This window comes from Siniperca chuatsi, linkage group LG5 (assembly GCF_020085105.1).
Source record: "Siniperca chuatsi isolate FFG_IHB_CAS linkage group LG5, ASM2008510v1, whole genome shotgun sequence".
NCBI lineage: Eukaryota > Metazoa > Chordata > Actinopteri > Centrarchiformes > Sinipercidae > Siniperca > Siniperca chuatsi.
In genome coordinates, this window is record NC_058046.1 from 31,729,740 (window position 1) to 31,749,090 (window position 19,351).

Here is a 19,351-nt window from a genome sequence, read left to right on the forward strand (position 1 = left end):
AATGTGTCACTTCAAATATCTTCTCAGCCGTACATCACTGCACAATATTATACAAAAGCATGAAAACGATGAGGGAAGGTTTGTATAATTAGAACACAATAATGATATGAAGATGAATGATATTCATCAATATAGCTTACCATCCTTACGATTATTACAGTGTCTGCCTCATCATATATATATATATATATACATATATATATATATATACATACATATATACATATATATATATATATATATACATACATATATACATATATATATATATATATATATATACATACATATATACACACACACATTTATACATATATACATACATATAAATACATATATATACATACATATATGTATATACATACTATACATACATATACACATATATACATATATGTACTTATATATGTATTTGTGTATATATGTGTGTATATATGTGTATATATGTATATATAAGTACATATATACATATACATACATATATACATATATATACACACAGACATATGTATATATGCATAAATACACACATGTACATATATACATATATACACATATATACACAGACATATATGTATATATACACATATGTGTGTGTGTGTATATATATAAATTAACTTTTGCCTGTGGTGTCGATAGTGTGAGTGTGATAATCCACCCTGAGGTATCCTTCACCTCTTTCTTATCTACTAATTTTATATATCACCGTGTGCATTATTGCTTGTATAAAGTGGATAAAGGTGGCTGTGCTAGGGACTGCAATAAACTATGGTCATTCACATCAAATCCTCTATTCCCTCTAAAGCAGTGCGTTCCCCATTATGACACACTGATACCTGTGGTAATATGAATATAGAGCAGCATTTTTATGCTGAATTCTTACCATACTGAAAACTTGATAATGATGCACAGTTTTACTTACAGTATGTGGTCTAGCTAAGGTAGTCTTAATTTAGTTTTTAGTGATTGCGTTACATTAATAAATGCAACCATAGTCATTAATTAGGTTTGGTCTCTCCACGGGCAAAAACAATGTCATTATTTACATGACTGTCCACAAAAATTGCATTTTTCAATAACAAATAATTGTCTCCTCTCCCACCACTGTCCAGTTTAACTGAAACTGATTCTCTCTATTACATCATGTTGTTCATCTCAGCCACAGGTCTACTTGTAATGCAATTATAAATGCACAGCCTCAGGCACTACTTTTGCCAGACCTGTTGGACAGAAGCTGATGATGAACTAACAGCCTCCTTCAGTAACCTGTTTTCAACCTGTGTTTTCGGTCGAGGATGCATAGAGAGGAACAGACGGTGCTGAGGATGTTTATTGCTGCAAAGAAAGGAGAGATGTTCAGCCTTAAATGATAATTCTGCTATATTACAACTTGGGTCTTATTTTGTAGTTTTCACCATCATTCCTAGAGGTTATGATAACCTTTTATTGCCCAAGTTAATTACTGAGATCATCTGGGAACGCAGTGACAAAAATCTGATGGGTCAAGAAACACGAGCGGACGATCAGAAAAACCTGTTTATCAGGATTATCTAAATCATTTTATTTGGAGGTCAAACTTAAAGTTAGCACACCTGAAATGTTTGTTATAAAACAGAAACTGTGTGCACACAACTACAGTAAGTACAAAGGTAAATCAAAGTTGAAGCAGGAAGTGGGTCTGTAAACCGTGATGGATGTTTACAACATGGATGACAGTTTGGGTAATAATTTTACCATTTGCCTTGTTGGCTTAAACAGAAAAAAAGGACATTTTATCTTAACTGTGCAGAGGAGTAATGAACTGAAATACACACTCAGTGATTAGAAAAACACAAGGGCCTGTCTAGGGCTATGTAATATGCAATAGTTGGTTCTGTTTTGGATCCAATTCTAGGTTTATAAAATATTGGGATTTGTTCAACTCTGAGGCTTACAAATTTCTTATTTAATCTTTTGTCTGTACTGTCTTTTATATAGCAATGTGTAAAATACTCAGGACTCTCACTTTTAGCCAGCAATGAACATCACTTTCACCTTTTTAAGAGACAGACATCACTGGTGGCAGATAATTAACATTAATGCCATAAGTTATTGGTTAATGTGCTCTCTGCAAGCCAGCATCTATACTCGGTAAAAGATCATTTGTGAGATAAAGGAAGCTAACATCACTCTACAGTCAAAAGAAGACATTTTTATAGTGCAACAAGACCAAGTTGTCTCTAGCTGCATCACGTCAATTTCAGGAGTCAGAATCTCCTAATTAAAGAAAAAAGCAATTCTGAAGCTCACTAATTATCATATTATTTCTTGTTTGTGTGAAAACACAAAAACGTCAATGTGCACACATAGTGGCTAAAGTGGCTTGGTCGCTGGCCCTGTGCCCTCATTGGCTGAAGAGACCCTTTGAACTAAATTAATACATATATTATCAGATTATAGTAATTATTAATAATACAACAATTGTTGTTGCTGCTGCTGCTGCCACCCTTATTCTGACTTTTATTTCACCAAATTATCGCTATTACACAAAATAACATACCTGCCAACTTTTTTGTGTCAAGCAGGTCATTCACGTGTAGACTACATGTAGATCTGAAGAGTTTTTAAAAATGGGGGGCTGCTGAGTGAGTGAGGAGAAAATGGCCGTGATTATGCACTTTGCTAAGAGATTGCTATGAGATCGTCCTTCCCGCCAATCCAGGCTAGCATCAACCTTATTGGACTGTCCGATCAATAGTGTAGTATTCCATTTCTGCCGCATTTCTATGGCCCAGTCGGAACTTTGATCTTATCTGCTACATAACATCCGCTTGAAGACACCCTCTACCTTGGCGAATGTGTCTATCAAAACTTGAGGTTTTATTTTCGTAGCAAACATTAACATGCATTGTTACTCTTGTCATGTTTGGAGGCTACAGTGCGGCACTTTATTTGCTCAGGCTAAAGTAAATTTACACGACAATGATTGTCCATGGCATGCGAGAGTTTGCTGTGAGATTGATTGACTGCCTCTGCTTCTGGGCCTCTGTGCTCTCTCTCCTCCCTGTGTGTTTGTCCACCAGTGTCCCTGCTTATCCTGTGTCCCTTCTTGCCTGTTGTTAGACATTGTGATTAAAATAATCTAAATGCAATACAAACTTATTTGTTTATCAAACCAAGACATTGTTTTCTCGTTTCTAATCTCAAAACGCTCCAATCTCATTTTAGTTTTGTATCTTGTCACCTTTTTTTCTACTCTAGAGTTTGCATGTCTGAAATAAAATGCCATTGGAAAGACAATAATATCAGGTGACTGAGCATCCAAACAGTGTTTCTGCCTGTTGCTGTCAAAGACTACTGGAGAACGTACGCCAATGTGTGTGGAGAGAGAGAGAGTTTTCTGGATTTCTACAGTAAACTCCAATTGTTTCCCAAAGCCAATAGCAAAGTTAATAGTCTATATCTCCACAAGTCTTCATTGAAATGCTACCAAAATTGACACAGACATTCACTATATGGTAGACATCGAGTGTTTCAAATTGTGTTCAGATCAGTCAAACGGTGAGTGATATTCAATATCTTGCTGTAATTTTTACTGTATGCACATTTTCTGTTTTGCTCAGTGTTGGATAAATCGGCACCAAAATATTTATGGATACACCTGAAACCAGCAGAATGATGTGTGATTTTTTTTTTTTTTTTTTATTACATTAGACAGAATTAAGTAACTGTACCTCGACTCCACATCATCAGATCTGCCCCAAATTTCACAAGAGTCCCAGCCTGATACGAATTGTAATTTGTACTGTATGCAACATTTTCTCGGTTTTGCTCAATATTGGATCACCAAAATATTCGTCAATACACCTGAAACCAGCAGGATGATACATGATTTTTTTTCCCAGAATTGTCTCACCAACATTTTCACTGTTGTGTTTTGGTCAAAAATTGGCAGGTGGATTGCAAATTCCACCTGCTACTCAGGCACATACGTAATGACACTTGCTGTCCTCGAGGTGAATCACAAAACACTTCTTGCTGGGAATTTTTCAGAAGCTGGGCTGGTGAGCAGCAGCAACAGCAGAAGCAGCAGATGCAGCAATAACATGCATTTAATATTTCTAGTTTCTTACTGTTCTTGTTACTGTTCTCCTTCTAATGTGGAGATCTTTCCAGTGTGGGCTAGCTATGTTATTTGATATTTACCTGAAAGTAAGTTGGCAGTTTTTTAAATGATGTTCATATTGAGTGTTTCACATTATACTCTTCAAAGAAGTGACAGAGGGAGAAAGGGCTAAAGGAGGCAACAAAGGGAAGTAGTTATTTGGAAACCTGGTTTCAAAGCAGCAGCCTGCCAACATGTGAATCATTACTGAAATATCTAACATCCAGTTCTTGTCTACTTTATCTCCATTAAAATATGCTTGTCTCCATATATTTTGTTGGAAGTAGTTATGGATTTATGGACAAGAGGTGCATCTTTAACATAACAATTGAAGTGGGCATTGTTATTCTGTGTGTATCATCAAATCAGTATTTCATTCTCATGCACACAAGTGAGTCTGTGTGTATTTGTGTGTTTGGGCATACGATTTTCCATATATAGTGTGCCAACATCAAGAGGAGGCATGGGGACAATACAGTGGGTGTGGGGGTGCCCCTTTTAAAAAAATGTCAGTGCATGTCCATGTATGGGTGGTTATGTGCCGTATGATCTTCTCATCTAACTCTATCATCTAAGAACATTTCCCAAAATGTTGAACTATTCCTTGACACTTTTCAATAATGATAATCAATATAATCAGTAGAAGCTAATCAAGTTAATAGTTGTGAATCAGGGCCATCCAATTAAAATCAAGTAGTTCGTGAAAAAAAAAGGTGTAAGAGTCAGTAGGCTACAGCTAAAGTGACAGTTCTCTTCCAGATGCCCCTACCGTTAGTTTCAGAAGAGCCCCAACCTTTAATGACAAACTTGCGAAGAGTCATCTCCCCCCTGTACAACATAAAACTTGGTTAACCACCAGAGCAGTGTGGGAATTGCAATCACTGTGGTAATTCAATTCAATTTCAATTCAATTAAATTTTATTATATAGCGACAATTGATTGCAATTTTCCTACAGAGCAGGTCTAGACCATACTCTTTATAATATTACTTATAGAGACCCAACAATTACCACCAAGAGCATTTGGCGAAAGTGGCAAGGAAAAACTTCCTTTTAAGAGGCAGAAACCTCAAGCAGAACCGGACAGGGTGGGTGGCCATCTACTGCTGCTGGTTGAGAGAGAGAGAGAGAGAGAGAGAGAGAGAGAGAGAGAGAGAGAGAGAGAGAGAGAGAGAGAGAGAGAGAGAGAGAGAGAGAGAAAATACAGTAGAAAAATGCAAATTCCACATAGAATTTTATAATATTAATAATGTAATGGTAGTGGTAATATTAATAAAATAATAGTAATAATAATGATAGGAATAATATTGTTAATAATGATAACACTAATAATAATAATTGTAATAGCGGGTGTTGAGCAGGAACATGGGGGCAGTAGGTCACCCGCAATCATAGATCCAGACTCTACAGCTCCGGAGGCAGAAATACCTGCTGAAAGCGACAGAATGAGAGACGAGAGAGACGAAAAAGCACAAAACGGGGGAGAGAAGATGTCGAGTTAGTAAGATGCATTAATGGGTTAAGAATGCGTACAGATGGATAGGGAGAGGAGGAGAGAGGTGCATCATGGGAAGTCTCCTGGCAGTCTAGGCCTATAGCAGCATAACTAAGGGCTGGTTCACGAATCACCTGAGCCAGCCCTAACTATAAGCTTTATCAAAGAGGAAAGTCTTAAGCCTACTCTTAAATGTGGAGATGGTGTCTGCCTCTCGAACCCAAACTAGGACCTGATTCCACAGGAGAGGAGCTTAATAGCTTAAGGCTCTGGCTCCCATTCTACTTTTGGAGACTAAGAACCACAACTAACCCTGCATTCTGTCGGTACACGTGCCGCAGCATTCTGGATCAACTAGAGAGTCTTAAGGGACTTATTCGGACAGCCTGATAATAAGAAATTGCAATAAACCAGCCTAGAAGTAACAAATGCATGGACTAGTTTTTCTGAGTCATTTTGAGACAGGATGTGTCTGATTTTTGCAATGTTACGTAGGTGAATAAAGGCAAGGTTTTTTATGTGGGAGTTAAAGGACATATCCTGATCAAAAATAACTCTGAGATTCCTTGCGGTGGTGCTGGAGGCCAGGGCAATGCCATCTAGAGTACCTAAATCTTTAGATAATGAGTTTCGGAGGTGTTTGGGCCCTATATATATATATAAATATATATATATATACACACACACACATACATACATATATAGGGAAGAGAATCGGTCCAAGCACAGAACATTGCGGAATTCCGTGACTAGCATGGAGGATTCATTGTTAACATGTACAAACTGAGATCGATCTGATAGATAGGATTGAAAGCAGCTTAGTGCAGTTCCTTTAATGCCAATTAAATATTCCGTGATGAATTTGTCTCTAATAATTAAAATTTTATCATTAAAGAAGCTCATAAAGTCGTTACTACTGAGGGCTATAGGAATACATGGCTTAATAGAGCTGTGACCCTCTGTCAGCCTGGCTACAATGCTGAAAAGAAACCTGGGATTGTTCTTATTGTCCTCTATTAATGATGAGTAGTAGGCTGGTCTGGGATTACAGAGGGAATTGCCAGATGACAAGTTTTCGCAATGTTTGCTTTAATTTGTGGGTTTGGGGTTCATACCATGGAGATAATCTTCTTTGTTTTATTATCTTCTTTTTTAGAGGGGCGATAGAGTTGAGTGCCGTTCGCAGTGAGCCTGCAGCGCTATCAACAAGATGATCAATTTGGGAGGGACTTAAATTAGCATTGGAGTCCTGTTATATTGAGACATGACATTAGATTAAATGCAGATGGAATCACTTCCTTAAATTTAGCTACAGCACTATCAGATATTCATCTAGTGTAGGAGTTTTTGCCTAATGGCGTGTAGTCCAGTAAAAGGAGTTCAAAAGTTATTATAATGGTCCGATAAAAAAAGGATTCTAAAAAGACTATTAAATGTTCAGTTTCAATGCCATATGCCATTACAAGGTCAAGGGTGTGGATAAAACACTGAGTGGGTACACTCTGACAGAAGCCAATCAAATCTTTTCTATAACTGTCTTGCTTTTTTCTAGGCATCTGGGTCCTTGTGACGTCATGTGCCGGAACTCCAATGATTAAATAAATGAAAGTCTGTTTACAGGTACTTAGAGAGTACTACTGCATATGGGGAAAAGTTGTATAAAGCCTTAACTCCAGAAGGAGCTCTGTGAAGAAGACTACAAGTTTGAAAATGAAAAAAATCTGGGGGTGTGGAGTGATCTTACCAGACCTCTGTAGCCCGCTCCTCATCTCTGCTTGAGCTGTGTGCACTACAAAGAGCTCCTCGGTCTGCTCTCGGTTCAACTTCTCTGCTCGTTCATTCTCAAAGCATAATATAATCAGTCCACTCAACCTCTGTGTTCCACTGCGCTCCTCAGAGTTTAAAAACATTTTCAGCTGAAAGACACTCTGCAGTCACAACATGACAGGGATAATCAAAAACAGCAGAAAAGCCTCACTGAAGGTAAAGGTTCCTCAGTGAATGCTGAAATCACAGCTAGAGCATTTCAGCATTAAGGAAGGACCAACGCAAGGACGCAACATCGTGGGTGTGTTTGATGTGGGTCACTTAGCGTGCTCGCCAGGTGGTGTATTAAATCAGTGATTACGGTAGATGCAACCTTTTTTTGAACTATGCCGAGGTACAATAATGCTAACCACAACCATAACTCATAATGATGTCATCCATATTTTTATTGCATTGTTGTGCATTTTTGTACTGTTCATAACTGCTAGCCCCAGCCCAGGTGTGACCACACCCCCCACACCCCCTGACACTTGGTCAGTGGGGGTACACAGTCAACATGTATCCGTTACAGAGTGTCAGCTGAGTGAGAGTAAGTGAGAGCTGAGTGTCACCTCTCTGGACATGGAGCTGTCTTTTCGCGAACCTCACAGCCTGGACATTAAAAATAGTTTGACATGCTACAGCAAACTTTCAAATATTGAACTCATTGTTATGCATGAATGGTTATGATTATTGACAAGTTTGTACTTAACATTAACAAATTAGAGACCACCAATGTAGACCTTTTTTCTTGCGCAAGGATTTAATGAAGAAACAAAATCTACAAAAATTAAACTGCTGTATTGTCCAATTGGAATTAATATTATACTAGTGGTATATAGTATACTATTACATGAAATTATATGAATATACTAACATATAATTAATGTATTCATACTATACTAACATTAAAGTATTACATTAACATTTTACTAAATATTATATAGTTATATTGTTATAGATATTGTTCAGTAATCTTGTTTAAGCGTGGCTTAGGTTGTGTGGGTGGTGGGATTCGGTGGGCTGGTCTGAGTCAAAAAGTCCAGGGCCATTTTTCATTCCCAGTCCAGCCCTGCATGTCGCATTCCATTGATAACTAGAAGGGTACTCTGAGAGCACAGACCTCCGCCAAGGCCAATAGTCCAGTCTTCTATGATATGCAAATCTGCAAGTGCAACCACTATATATGTCTGGATATATTTCCAAAACTATTACAGCATGTCAAAATATGCTTGTGCCTAGCTGAAGCGTCGTCATCTCACATCCCTGATTGCTTATTTCTTATATACCTGCTGCATTTGTTTCTACAGTGATGTTTGAGGTGCTTGTTATGTTTTGTTGTATGTTTAGTCGCGGCACACCATTCACTTTAATTACAATGGGTTCGCGCATGCACAACGAATTCAGTTAATTTTGCCATAGACACCGTGGTACAATTGATTACCAGGTAGCATTAGGCTAAGTGTTGTTTGTAAATAACCAACCTGTTAATAACCAACTGTATGATATGGGCTGATATTTAGTTGGAGACAGTCATGTTTACTGCTGCTGCTATACTGTAGCCATGACTGTACTCCAGCAGCCTCCCACTCAAGCTAAAGCTATCCATGCTTGATGACGTGATGCTGGTCTGATGTATGTTCACCATCTTAGTTTACAACAAAGAGACATTTTGACTTGATGATGGTGCTAGAGGAGACGTCAGGGAAGTCATGGAGCTTCATCCTCTGGGGCCCATGACTATATCTGTACCAAAATCTGTCGCAGTTCATTCAATAGTTGAGATGAGATATTTTAATCTGGACCAAAGTGGTGGACCCACCGACTGACATTGCCACGCCAACTCACCGGGTGTCAGTTGGCGTGGTGGCCAGATAGTATTTAGGTCTTGCCCGTATGAAGTATTGTTATCTAGAAACAAAAATTACACTAATCTTACTTTAATCCCTTAGTATTGAGTATTACTTTGTTTGTAACTGAATTAACTACACTAAACAAGAATTCCTGAATTCAGCCTGTTATTTTATTTTAAGACGTCTGGTAGCTGGACTGGAATTCTGGGGGGGCACAATTCGAGCGGGGGGGCAAGGAGGCCCTTCCCCAGAAAAAAAATAGGAAAATAATGACGCAATTTTCTGCAATATGGCATATATAGTCAAAGCCTTTCGGGGATCATTTTAAAACTTCACTATATCAGTTTTTGTAGCTCAGTCATCTCCCACTTTATATTAAGGTAAATACTATATATTTATTTAGAGATTTTCATGTCAATTATTTGTGCTGCTATGGTTATTGGAAATGGCACTCAGTTATTCATTAACCTTTACACTGCTGCCACAGCTAAATCTTGTCTGCTTCACCAAAAAATTTTAAGGGGCATAAATTCACATAAAAATCCACAATGCAAATCAATTTAAAGAACATAAATAATAAAGCCGCAGATGAAAGGAACCTGCCAACATGGTAATAGCTGTATTTTCAAACACAATACATAGGAAGCAGCATGAGTACAGATGCTCCATTGGCAATAAAATCTCAGACTGAGCAGTAGTAACCCATTTTCCAACTGCTCAGCTTCCTTGAAAGATCCATCATCACCACTAGCCATATAACCTGTGACCACACCGAAAGTGCAATGTATTTCTTACATTTCATTTTCATACATTTGAAAAGGGGATTGATGCCTCTATTAACCACTTCAGCAACACACCCTTAAGCTGTAGGCTACATCTCCTCCAGCACTGATGCACAACAGAGTGCTGCATGTGCGTGTACCTGCTGTTGCGAACCAATTTCATCCAGCAATCGGAACGAATGGATCAAATTCTGATAGTCAAACAAGTCATTTCGCGGGGGTTGTGACGCTTAAAAAAATGATCCACTGTTTTACAGCCACTTCTTTCACAATGTAAGTCTATGGGGAAAAGTATTTTTGGGCCAGTGTGCATCATGTGATGGACTCGGAAGTTGTAATTCCACGGTTTGGCCACTATGTCAAATTGGCTTCAAACCCCGGCACACTTCCCGGGGGCTTGTTCATGCACCACTTTCATATGAATGAACGGGACCCGGCCTCTGACGCTGTATCCAGTTCTCATCCATGGGCACGTGCGCCCCCAGCTTCAGTACTTGTAATGGACATCCTGAGTTATTTTAATTTACTTAAATCTTATATGAAAATCACTGAATGCATTGGCAGCTAGATTAGCTTAAAGCAAAAGAATATTTAAAATGTTTTCACTTAAATTTGCAGTGAACAATGTGGATTTGAGTTGGCACCTCTCAACAAAACAAATGTTTTACAGATTTTTCTGCTCAGTGACTGTATTGTAAAATGAGGCTTTGAATATTGAATATTTTGCATTTATACTGTCAACAAGTCCCACTTACAGACTCTTGACAGATGGAGCTGTTACTAGAGTATGTGTGTTGTCCTGTGCAACTGATGAAACTTGGTAAGTATTAGATTATTATTCCTGATCAAAGACTTCACACAGACACAAAGATATTTAATGAATAAATAAAACTTACCAACATGTGCTTCTGTAAAATTCCTTGTTTTTTAGCCACACACAGTCATGCTCAGGCAACATTGCAAAAAACTATACTGTGTCTCCACTCGTAATAAATAATAATAAAAGTTGCACTGAAGTGAAGATGAATTGGTAAGTAATCTTATAAATGAGTGCTTGAGTACTGTTACTGAGATAATGACTGCACTGACAACAGTAAGAATCTGAAAGACTCATCTGGGTAATAGGACAGAGGCCCCTAGCCTCTGGTGTTGTTTGGCACAATGGAGTGGCAGAAACAGCAGAAATGATGAGAAGGTGAAAAGGTGGGGGTTTGTCCCTGTAGCAGCTATATCAGCTAGTGTTTGTGTGTGTGTGTGTGTGTGTGTGTGTGTGTGTGTGTGTGTGTGTGTGTGTGTGTGTGTGTGTGTGTGTGTGTGTGTGTGTGTGTGTGAGAGACAACAGAGAGGGGGGGTTAAAGGAAGGTGGCGGCCATGTGGGTGGTTGTCACGCATAAAACCAAATGGCGGGGCAGACCCGCAAATCTTAAAGAAAGGCATAGAGCTAAAACTCTATTTGTCCTTAAAATAGCGTGCGGCTTAGCTGGCTAAGCTGCCACGTTATCTGGGCCGTTTGAGATGAACGCAGCGGCCCGTCACTTTTCCAAAAAGCAAAGCACAATTCACAACAATGAAACTTAAGTAAATAACACAGTGATAAAATCTATCTCTGCCCAATCACAAGCCTCTTACTTGAAATCGCTCTCGGTTAGTGATTGATGCCACAGTTTGTTTGGAGTTGTCCTGCAGACTTTCTCTCAGGCTCGGGCGCTGACGAAGCCTGAGAAACTGTTCCTTTCGGGGCAGCAAAGGAAAACAGCGGTTGACGTCGGGAGGGAGGGGGGCTCAGCGGTGATCTTGCTCTCCGTGAAGGGAACGGTCAGTCTGTGTCTTTTCCTTCTGCAGTTACGGGATCGTTATGGGGAGTAAACGATCAGGATCCAAAAAGTGTTCCGCAAACACAAAACAGTCGGTTTCTCGTCCGACTCTTCCTAGGGAACCTGTGGTAACTGCAGTTACCGTGGAGAGAGACGTGATGCAGAGTTGGTGTCTTGCGCGTCTCAGAGGTATCCGTTGTTTAGATTCAACTCAGATCTCGCGTTGGGTTCAAACAAGATCTCGTCTCACTTTCACAGTCAGGTGTGAATTAAGTAATGGTAAATGGACTGTACTTGTATAGCGCCTTTCTAGTCTTCTGACTACTCAAAGCAATGCACACACATTCACACACACACCAAAGGCACAGCCCTCAGGAGCAATTTGGGGTTCGACATGTGGGCTGGGGGAAGCCGGGATCAAAACCACGACCTTCCGATAAGGAAGATAAAAAGGAAGTTAGAAAGGAGGATGCACAGGATTAATTACTGCAGCCACTGTAATCCAACGTCACCCGCATAAACTGACAGAATTCCATGTTATGATGGACCAGCATGACGTGTGTAGAAGTGGGGGGGGGGGGCCTGTAGCAGCCTGGTTTCACCTGCATGCGATTTAATCAAGGTAAACCCAGTGGACGGCTGTGCGTAATGGCACTGCGCTCTGGCGTGGCACTTCTCCAACCAGAGGCTGCAGACTTAACATAGCTGCCCTGCTGCCTTCGGATGGCTGCAGGGATTTAATGAACCTGTGTGTCTGTGTGTGAATGGGTGAATGAAAGGCAAATTCGAAAGCAGTTTTAACAGTACATAAATGCAGCCACGTATAATGTTATAGGAGAGAGTGTGGCAAAACATTGCAGGCTTAACCAGCTTTAACTGAAGTAAAACAGCTTCTTAATCAGCAATCTCCTTCACAGTGTAATGTGGTGTTTTTTTCATTGCAAAATGTTCAACTGTGTCATGATAACCCAACATGCAGCATGTTTAAAATGGAACAGTAACACAAAGCTATGATGACAGCACAGATAATGCAAATCAGTAAGACGTCATCTCAGCTCATGTGTACATGTAAGTGATCAAACAACCTGCTGCCAACAGTAATCCAATCACCTTTGATAACCAAGCAGCATTTGTCATCCTCTTCCATGTCCACCAAATCAGTTCTTACATTTCTGAGTTAGGTAGTGATTACATTTGGTAACTTTGCATCTTGAGTAGTTTTCCCAAAACTGTTATTTATGCTATCAAATGACATCGAACATCACATGTCTAGCACAGTGTAAATAGAAGTTATACTTACATTAATTATTACTGTTTCACTAAATGTCAGGGACATCATTTAAATACTAAACCTTAGTAAAAATTAACATGCACAACACACTGCAATACATGAATTTATGATATTCATATCAGAAATAGGTTTTCTGACACTTAAGGCAGAGTTTGTGCAGATTTTGGATGGAAACAGTCTTGGTGGCTCTGTCACTTGATTTTATGGCAGGGGCCTGGAACCAAAGAATGCTTTTGAAACTGGATTCTTAATGGAAAGGGGCTCATCCAAAAAGAGGTTTGTGTGCGTTATCAGATGTTGTCCCCTCTTTTACACACGGCAACGTCCTGTGGGTCACTATCAATGTATGAGGAGAGTGGCAGAGGTGAAGAGGTTAGAGATCTGGTTGAGGGGGAGAAGGGAGAAGCAGGCTGTATGCACCACAGACCCCAGCCCAGCTGAGGGTGGCATGGTAATAACAAGGGGTAATGAGAATATTTGTACCTCTATGCATGCTTTACACCATGTGTGCATACAAGTTTATGGTGGTTCTGTGCCATTTAGTGTACTTCCAAAAACAGAGCAGCCACACAATCCAAGTAGCTAACACCACACAATTATCCTTTCTACATGCTACTGATAACATTTTAAACAAAATTTGAGGACCAACAAGACCCCTGCACGGGTCCTGTTTGCAAACCAGTACCCATTCAGCACCTGCAAAGCTCAATGCCACAACCAACCATTACCCTCAATTATCTTGAAATCAGTTCTGGATCTGACCCAACATCTCAGTATACAGTAGCTAAGACCCACAACCCAATCTGTATCTGCAATCAGATGGGCTTAGAGCTGCTGCTGTGCCTTATAAGGAAAAGCTTGGGAAGCCAGTTTACTGTAGGGGCACACAACAACCAAGGGAAATAATAATAAGACTATGCTGTTGAAGGATATGATCAGTGGCAGGCCAAGGACATCATTTACAAGATCATTTTGGCAGTTGCATTAGGCCCATGCACAATTTTCCAATGACAGCGCTTTTAGTGGTGTGCAAAAGTGTTTGCCTCTTCCTGATTTCTTATTTTTTTGCATGTTTGTCACACTTAAATGTTTCAGATCATCAAACAAATTCTAATATTAGTCAAAGATAACACAAGTAAACACAAAATGCAGTTTTTAAATGAAGGTTGTTATTATTAAGGGAAAACAAAATCCAAACCTACATGGCCCTGTGTGAAAAAGTGATTGCCCCCTAAACCTAATAACTGGTTGGGCCACCCTTAGCAGCAACAACTGCAATCAAGCGTTTGCAATAACTTGCAATGAGTCTTTTACAGCGCTGTGGAGGAATTTTGGCCCACTCATCTTTGCAGAATTGTTGTAATTCAGCCACATTGGAGGGTTTTTCGAGCATGAACTGCCTTTTTGTCACTTTTGCACACCACTGTATGGATGGATGGATGGATGGATGGATGGATGGATGGATGGATAGATAGAGATAGATATATTGATTACATTTGGTAACTTTGCATCTTGAGTAGTTTTCCCAAAACTGTTATTTATGCTATCAAATGACATCGAACATCACATGTCTAGCACAGTGTAAATAGAAGTTATACTTACATTAATTATTACTGTTTCACTAAATGTCAGGGACATCATTTAAATACTAAACCTTAGTAAAAATTAACATGCACAACACACTGCAATACATGAATATATGATATTCATATCAGAAATAGGTTTTCTGACACTTAGGCAGAGTTGATTTGACTTGATTTTATGCCAGGGGCCTGGAACCAAAGAATGCTTTTGAAGCTGGATTCTTAATGGACACACTATATATATATATATATACACACATATATGTGTGTGTGTGTGTGTGTGTGTGTGTTTCTGTGTGTGTGGAAACCCAGGTTTCTAGTCTTGAAATAACCTAAGTTTTCTGCATCTGTAGATCGTGAACTGGAAATGTGACAGTGACAGCATGATTGACGGCTGTCTGCATGATTACTGTGAACATCTTGAAATGCAACAGCATCATCAAATGTGAAATTTTTAATTCAAGTTTCCCAAATGTGGAGTTGGGGAATTAAAGCACTGAGTTAAATCATGTTATATTTAGATTGTAATATATAACATAACATGTATACACAGGCGAATAACGCCCCAATATAGCATGTGCTGAAGCAAGCTTGGCCTTCCTCTCCCCTCTAACACTGCTCAGTTTTTGCTGAAGAGCTGTACAATCTATGCTGAAACCTTTCAAACCTCTCAGTTAAGCACATGACATGCTAGGAATACTAATTTCTTGCCATCAGGTGCACTTTGTGGCTCTGCAGTATTTACTATGAATAATATATGCTAATTTATACAACAGCCACTTCTGTGATATGAGGTGATGTAATCATACATAGGAACTGCTATGACCAGAGGATTGTAGCCAACAAGCTGTTTATCACTGCTGACCAACCTAGACATAGCCTTAGCATACATTCATTCTCATATGGTTTGACTTTAAAAAGGGAGAAAAGTGCTACCAAAGCAACAGGACTAGTGTAGTCGTCATTCGGCTTTAACACAGCAAGTATATCTGCACATTTACATTAGACTACACTAGTACAGTAGCCTACTTTTTATACTGTATGCCTCATGTAGAAAAAGATCAGAAAAGAACAGTCCTACTACTGCTACTAATTTGTGTTGCATGATGTTAGGTAAAAAGTTTAATATTCAAAATTAGTTTTATGTTCATGGCAAAAGCATTTTTAGTAGCCTGGGTATCACTTTTTCATCCAAAAGAATGACATGCCAATATGTTTTGAATGTCATGTGGATACATCATACTTTTTATGTCAGGGATTCTCATTGGAGAACTCATGGGGCATTTTAAACTGGCTTATTTTCTAACCAAGAACAATTTATTTTAATGAACTAATTAAGTTACTCAGAAATGTCTTACCAACCTGAGAGACTGTCCTGAAAATGGTGCAGAATAAGACAATGACAGTGTTTAATTAAAGGTATTACGTGACTGTAAGAGCTCTAATCACTCACAGCTTTAGGCCATATATGGAGAGAGGGCGTCCCATTTTGCTCACTTGGTTTCTGTCTGCCAATTCCAAAGTCCTCTAAACCATTTCAAGCAGCTAACCCATGAGGCTCATCTCTGCAGTCTGTAGACATAAGATGATGTTCCATGCCAACAGCACGCAGGACGTTATGTAAGTCTGTCTGAATGATGAAGGGTGCGGGTGGGGTGAGGACAAACAAAAACACAGAAGCCCTCACCAGTGTTCTCCTCAGTGTCAGCTCCTGCTACATGAGGGATGGATGAAGTGGCAGAAGCTAAGGATTGATATTAACCTAGCAACATTTTCTTTCAATTATTAATTTAGTCTAAAGCTATTACAAATGTCCAATTATTATCATTGCGCAAAGTAAGATCTTCTCATTGCTTATTTTTTCTGACCGATGAAACATTTAGTTGATTAATCGATTTGTCAACTGACGGAAATTTAATCAGCAACTATTCTGTGCAAGCCAATTCATTTTTCAAAAATGCCAAACATTTCCAACTTCCAGGTTCTTAAAGGATAGATTCACATGTCTGTGAACTTGTGTAGTCATTCGTGTCCTACTGGACCTAAATAGATCCCTTCTTATCCCGATTTCAATGTAAGTGATGGGGAACAACATCCACAGAGCTGGTTCTGGGTAAAAGCGCATTCTAAAGTTCAGCTAAAGCTAATATGAGGCTTCCGCAGTCTGGGTTAGACAAATCAAGTTATTATCTTCCAAAGTTAGTCTGTTTAAGGCAGTATTCCCTCTGTTTCCCTGGATGGTGTTTACTTGATGAGCTGCAGTGGAGGGATAGTTACTTTGGACGATGTACACTTGATTTGTCTAACTCAGACTGCTGAAGCCTCATATAAGCGTTGGCTCTTTTAATGTACATATTTGGCATGAGAGTATTATTGTTAGACATACTTGCTGGTTGTACACAAGCAGTTTGAAGACTTCACCTTGATAGTCGTTTTTCACTATTTTCTAAGAAATTAGACCAAACACTGAGAAAATATTCGTGGAATGAATCAATAGTAAAAATAATTCAATGCCTAAAAGCATAAAAGCAAGAAAAGCTTTGAGCTTGAGACAGCCTACCAAACATTTGCTGGTTACAGGTTGATTATCAAACCTGTAAATGATTTCTTTGGATTAGTCGGTCAGTACTTTCAGTGGGGAGATAATTTGACAAGTGAAGCCAACAGTTCATATAGACTATGTGCTCTCATGCTGTCATGCTGAAAAACTAAAATCCAGTTTCACCTTTGATCTCCTTTTTATGTGAAAGTGACACTGACGCCAAATTATCAGAAATGTCAAATCTCAACCCCGACATGTAACTAGATAGATTTTGAGCTCAGGTGACTTATTAAATTACTTTCGGGGTTATTTGAGCAGTATAAAAACCCCAATTCATTTCGGAGACTAAACTGCATTACCTTCAGTTTCATAGATGTTTTGGAGGATGTCGTCAGTGTCCAAGCGATCCTCTTGGGAAAAAGCGTATGTTTTAATGTTGAAGTCAGCCATCAGATGATAGACTCCCTCCAGAGTGAAGTAACAGTTCCGCTCCTCCTTGTCGTCTTCGTAGACCAGCAGTGCGGTCTTCCAGGTGAAGTGCTCAAACATCGCTGTGAAGGTCTCTGCCATTTTCACGTAGGACGGAGCGATGCGGGTCAGGTGGGAGAATTCGCTTTTCTTGTTGCTGAACCCGGCGGCCAGGGCACCTGCTGTGATCACCGGGATGTTCCAGTGGGATGCCAGCCTCACCAGCGCCGCCGCCTCGTACTCGCACACTGGACCCAGAATCAGATCCGGCTTTTGCCCGCACGCCCTGTCCACTAACATAAACAGAGCATCATTGACACAGTCGGAGTTCTCAAACTGGATGTTGAAGTGGAACCCGGAGTACTGTCCTCCCGCTGTCTGCAGCCTCTGCTGCGCGTAAAGGATCGCCGGTGAGACTCTTGTATAGGAAAAAAGGTAGGAGTTATTTTGTGGCAAAAATACCAAAACCTGTATATCCTCGGTAATGGTGTTTGTCATAACTGGGCTCAGGACCATCACAAAGTACACACACAGTGCGCTGAAACACAGCATGATGGACTTTCCAAGTCCCACTTCAGAGAAATGACAAAGTGCTGGAGAGATGTTCTTCAAATGTTTCTTTCCCCAAGTTGGCTCCACTTGGTAGCTGCAAACAGAAAGTCCTCCGCTGTGACTAAATGGCTTAATGGTAAATAACTGTATTTGTCTTTTAAAGAATCGAATCTGTCAAAATGTGTGTGTTTAATTCTGCATTGAGAGTTCCTTCGAAAGCTCCTGAACCTGCTCAAAATATTCTCTGAGCAGTTGATCCTGCTAGGCTCGGCTCGTCCTCGGCTCAGCCAGCAGTCCGCACACACGCTGGCTCCGGCCTGAGTTTTGAAGCATCTTCTCAGGATATTCCTGCGTCATCGGAGCGCTGCCCACCTCCTTCTTAAAGCTACACCGCTGCCGAGCTCACAATGAATGAGCCGCTTCAACACAGCACGAGTGCAGATAGTTAGTGGCAGTTATGGTTCTGTAAGCCCGACACAACTAACAAAATCCAGAATGTTCCTGTGTTTTTCAAAGATGCATTTATTCATGATGCACATATAGCACGGCTGCAGCCAGGGCAGCACAAACTAAAAAATCGAACTCCAAGTAATGCCAGTGTGTTAAACCTTAAATAGATGATGTGGGCAGATTTCATTTTGGGGTCCTAAGCACTTGGGGAAAACACGCTATCTGGTCCAGCAGGCATGTAATGCAATAATAGTGACTGCTGAGGTAGCTTATGGAAGCATATACTGGACTATGCAAATGATAATGTAAACTTGAAAATCTAAATGTAATTCCACAATAGCATTATCATTTCCCACATGTCTTTTGAGTAAATATTAAAATGAAAATGCAATAATCCAATTTTCATTTTCACATACTTATATGCGTGTTCTATGACCATATTAAAATGAAAACAGAAAAGCTGTTTGACATTTAATTTTCAAAGTTGCAACCCGCTGTGCAGTGGACAATATTCAAATGTTAATTCAAACTTATGAAATATAAACAATGTAACCTGATTTTCCATTGATGCA

The 19,351-nt window shown here is 39.6% G+C and overlaps 1 protein-coding gene across 1 annotated transcript in view; it reads right to left on the reverse strand.

Annotated features, from left to right (window-relative positions):
* The window catches only part of npr3 (natriuretic peptide receptor 3), a 36,248-nt gene extending 17,561 nt beyond the window's left edge, over positions 1-18,687 (reverse strand). The window contains exon 1 of the mRNA XM_044196682.1: positions 17,669-18,687. Within this exon, the coding sequence (XP_044052617.1) occupies positions 17,669-18,329 (661 nt within the window). The 5' untranslated portion in view covers positions 18,330-18,687. The remainder of the gene's footprint in view (positions 1-17,668) is intronic.
* Between the last annotated feature and the right edge of the window lie 664 nt (positions 18,688-19,351).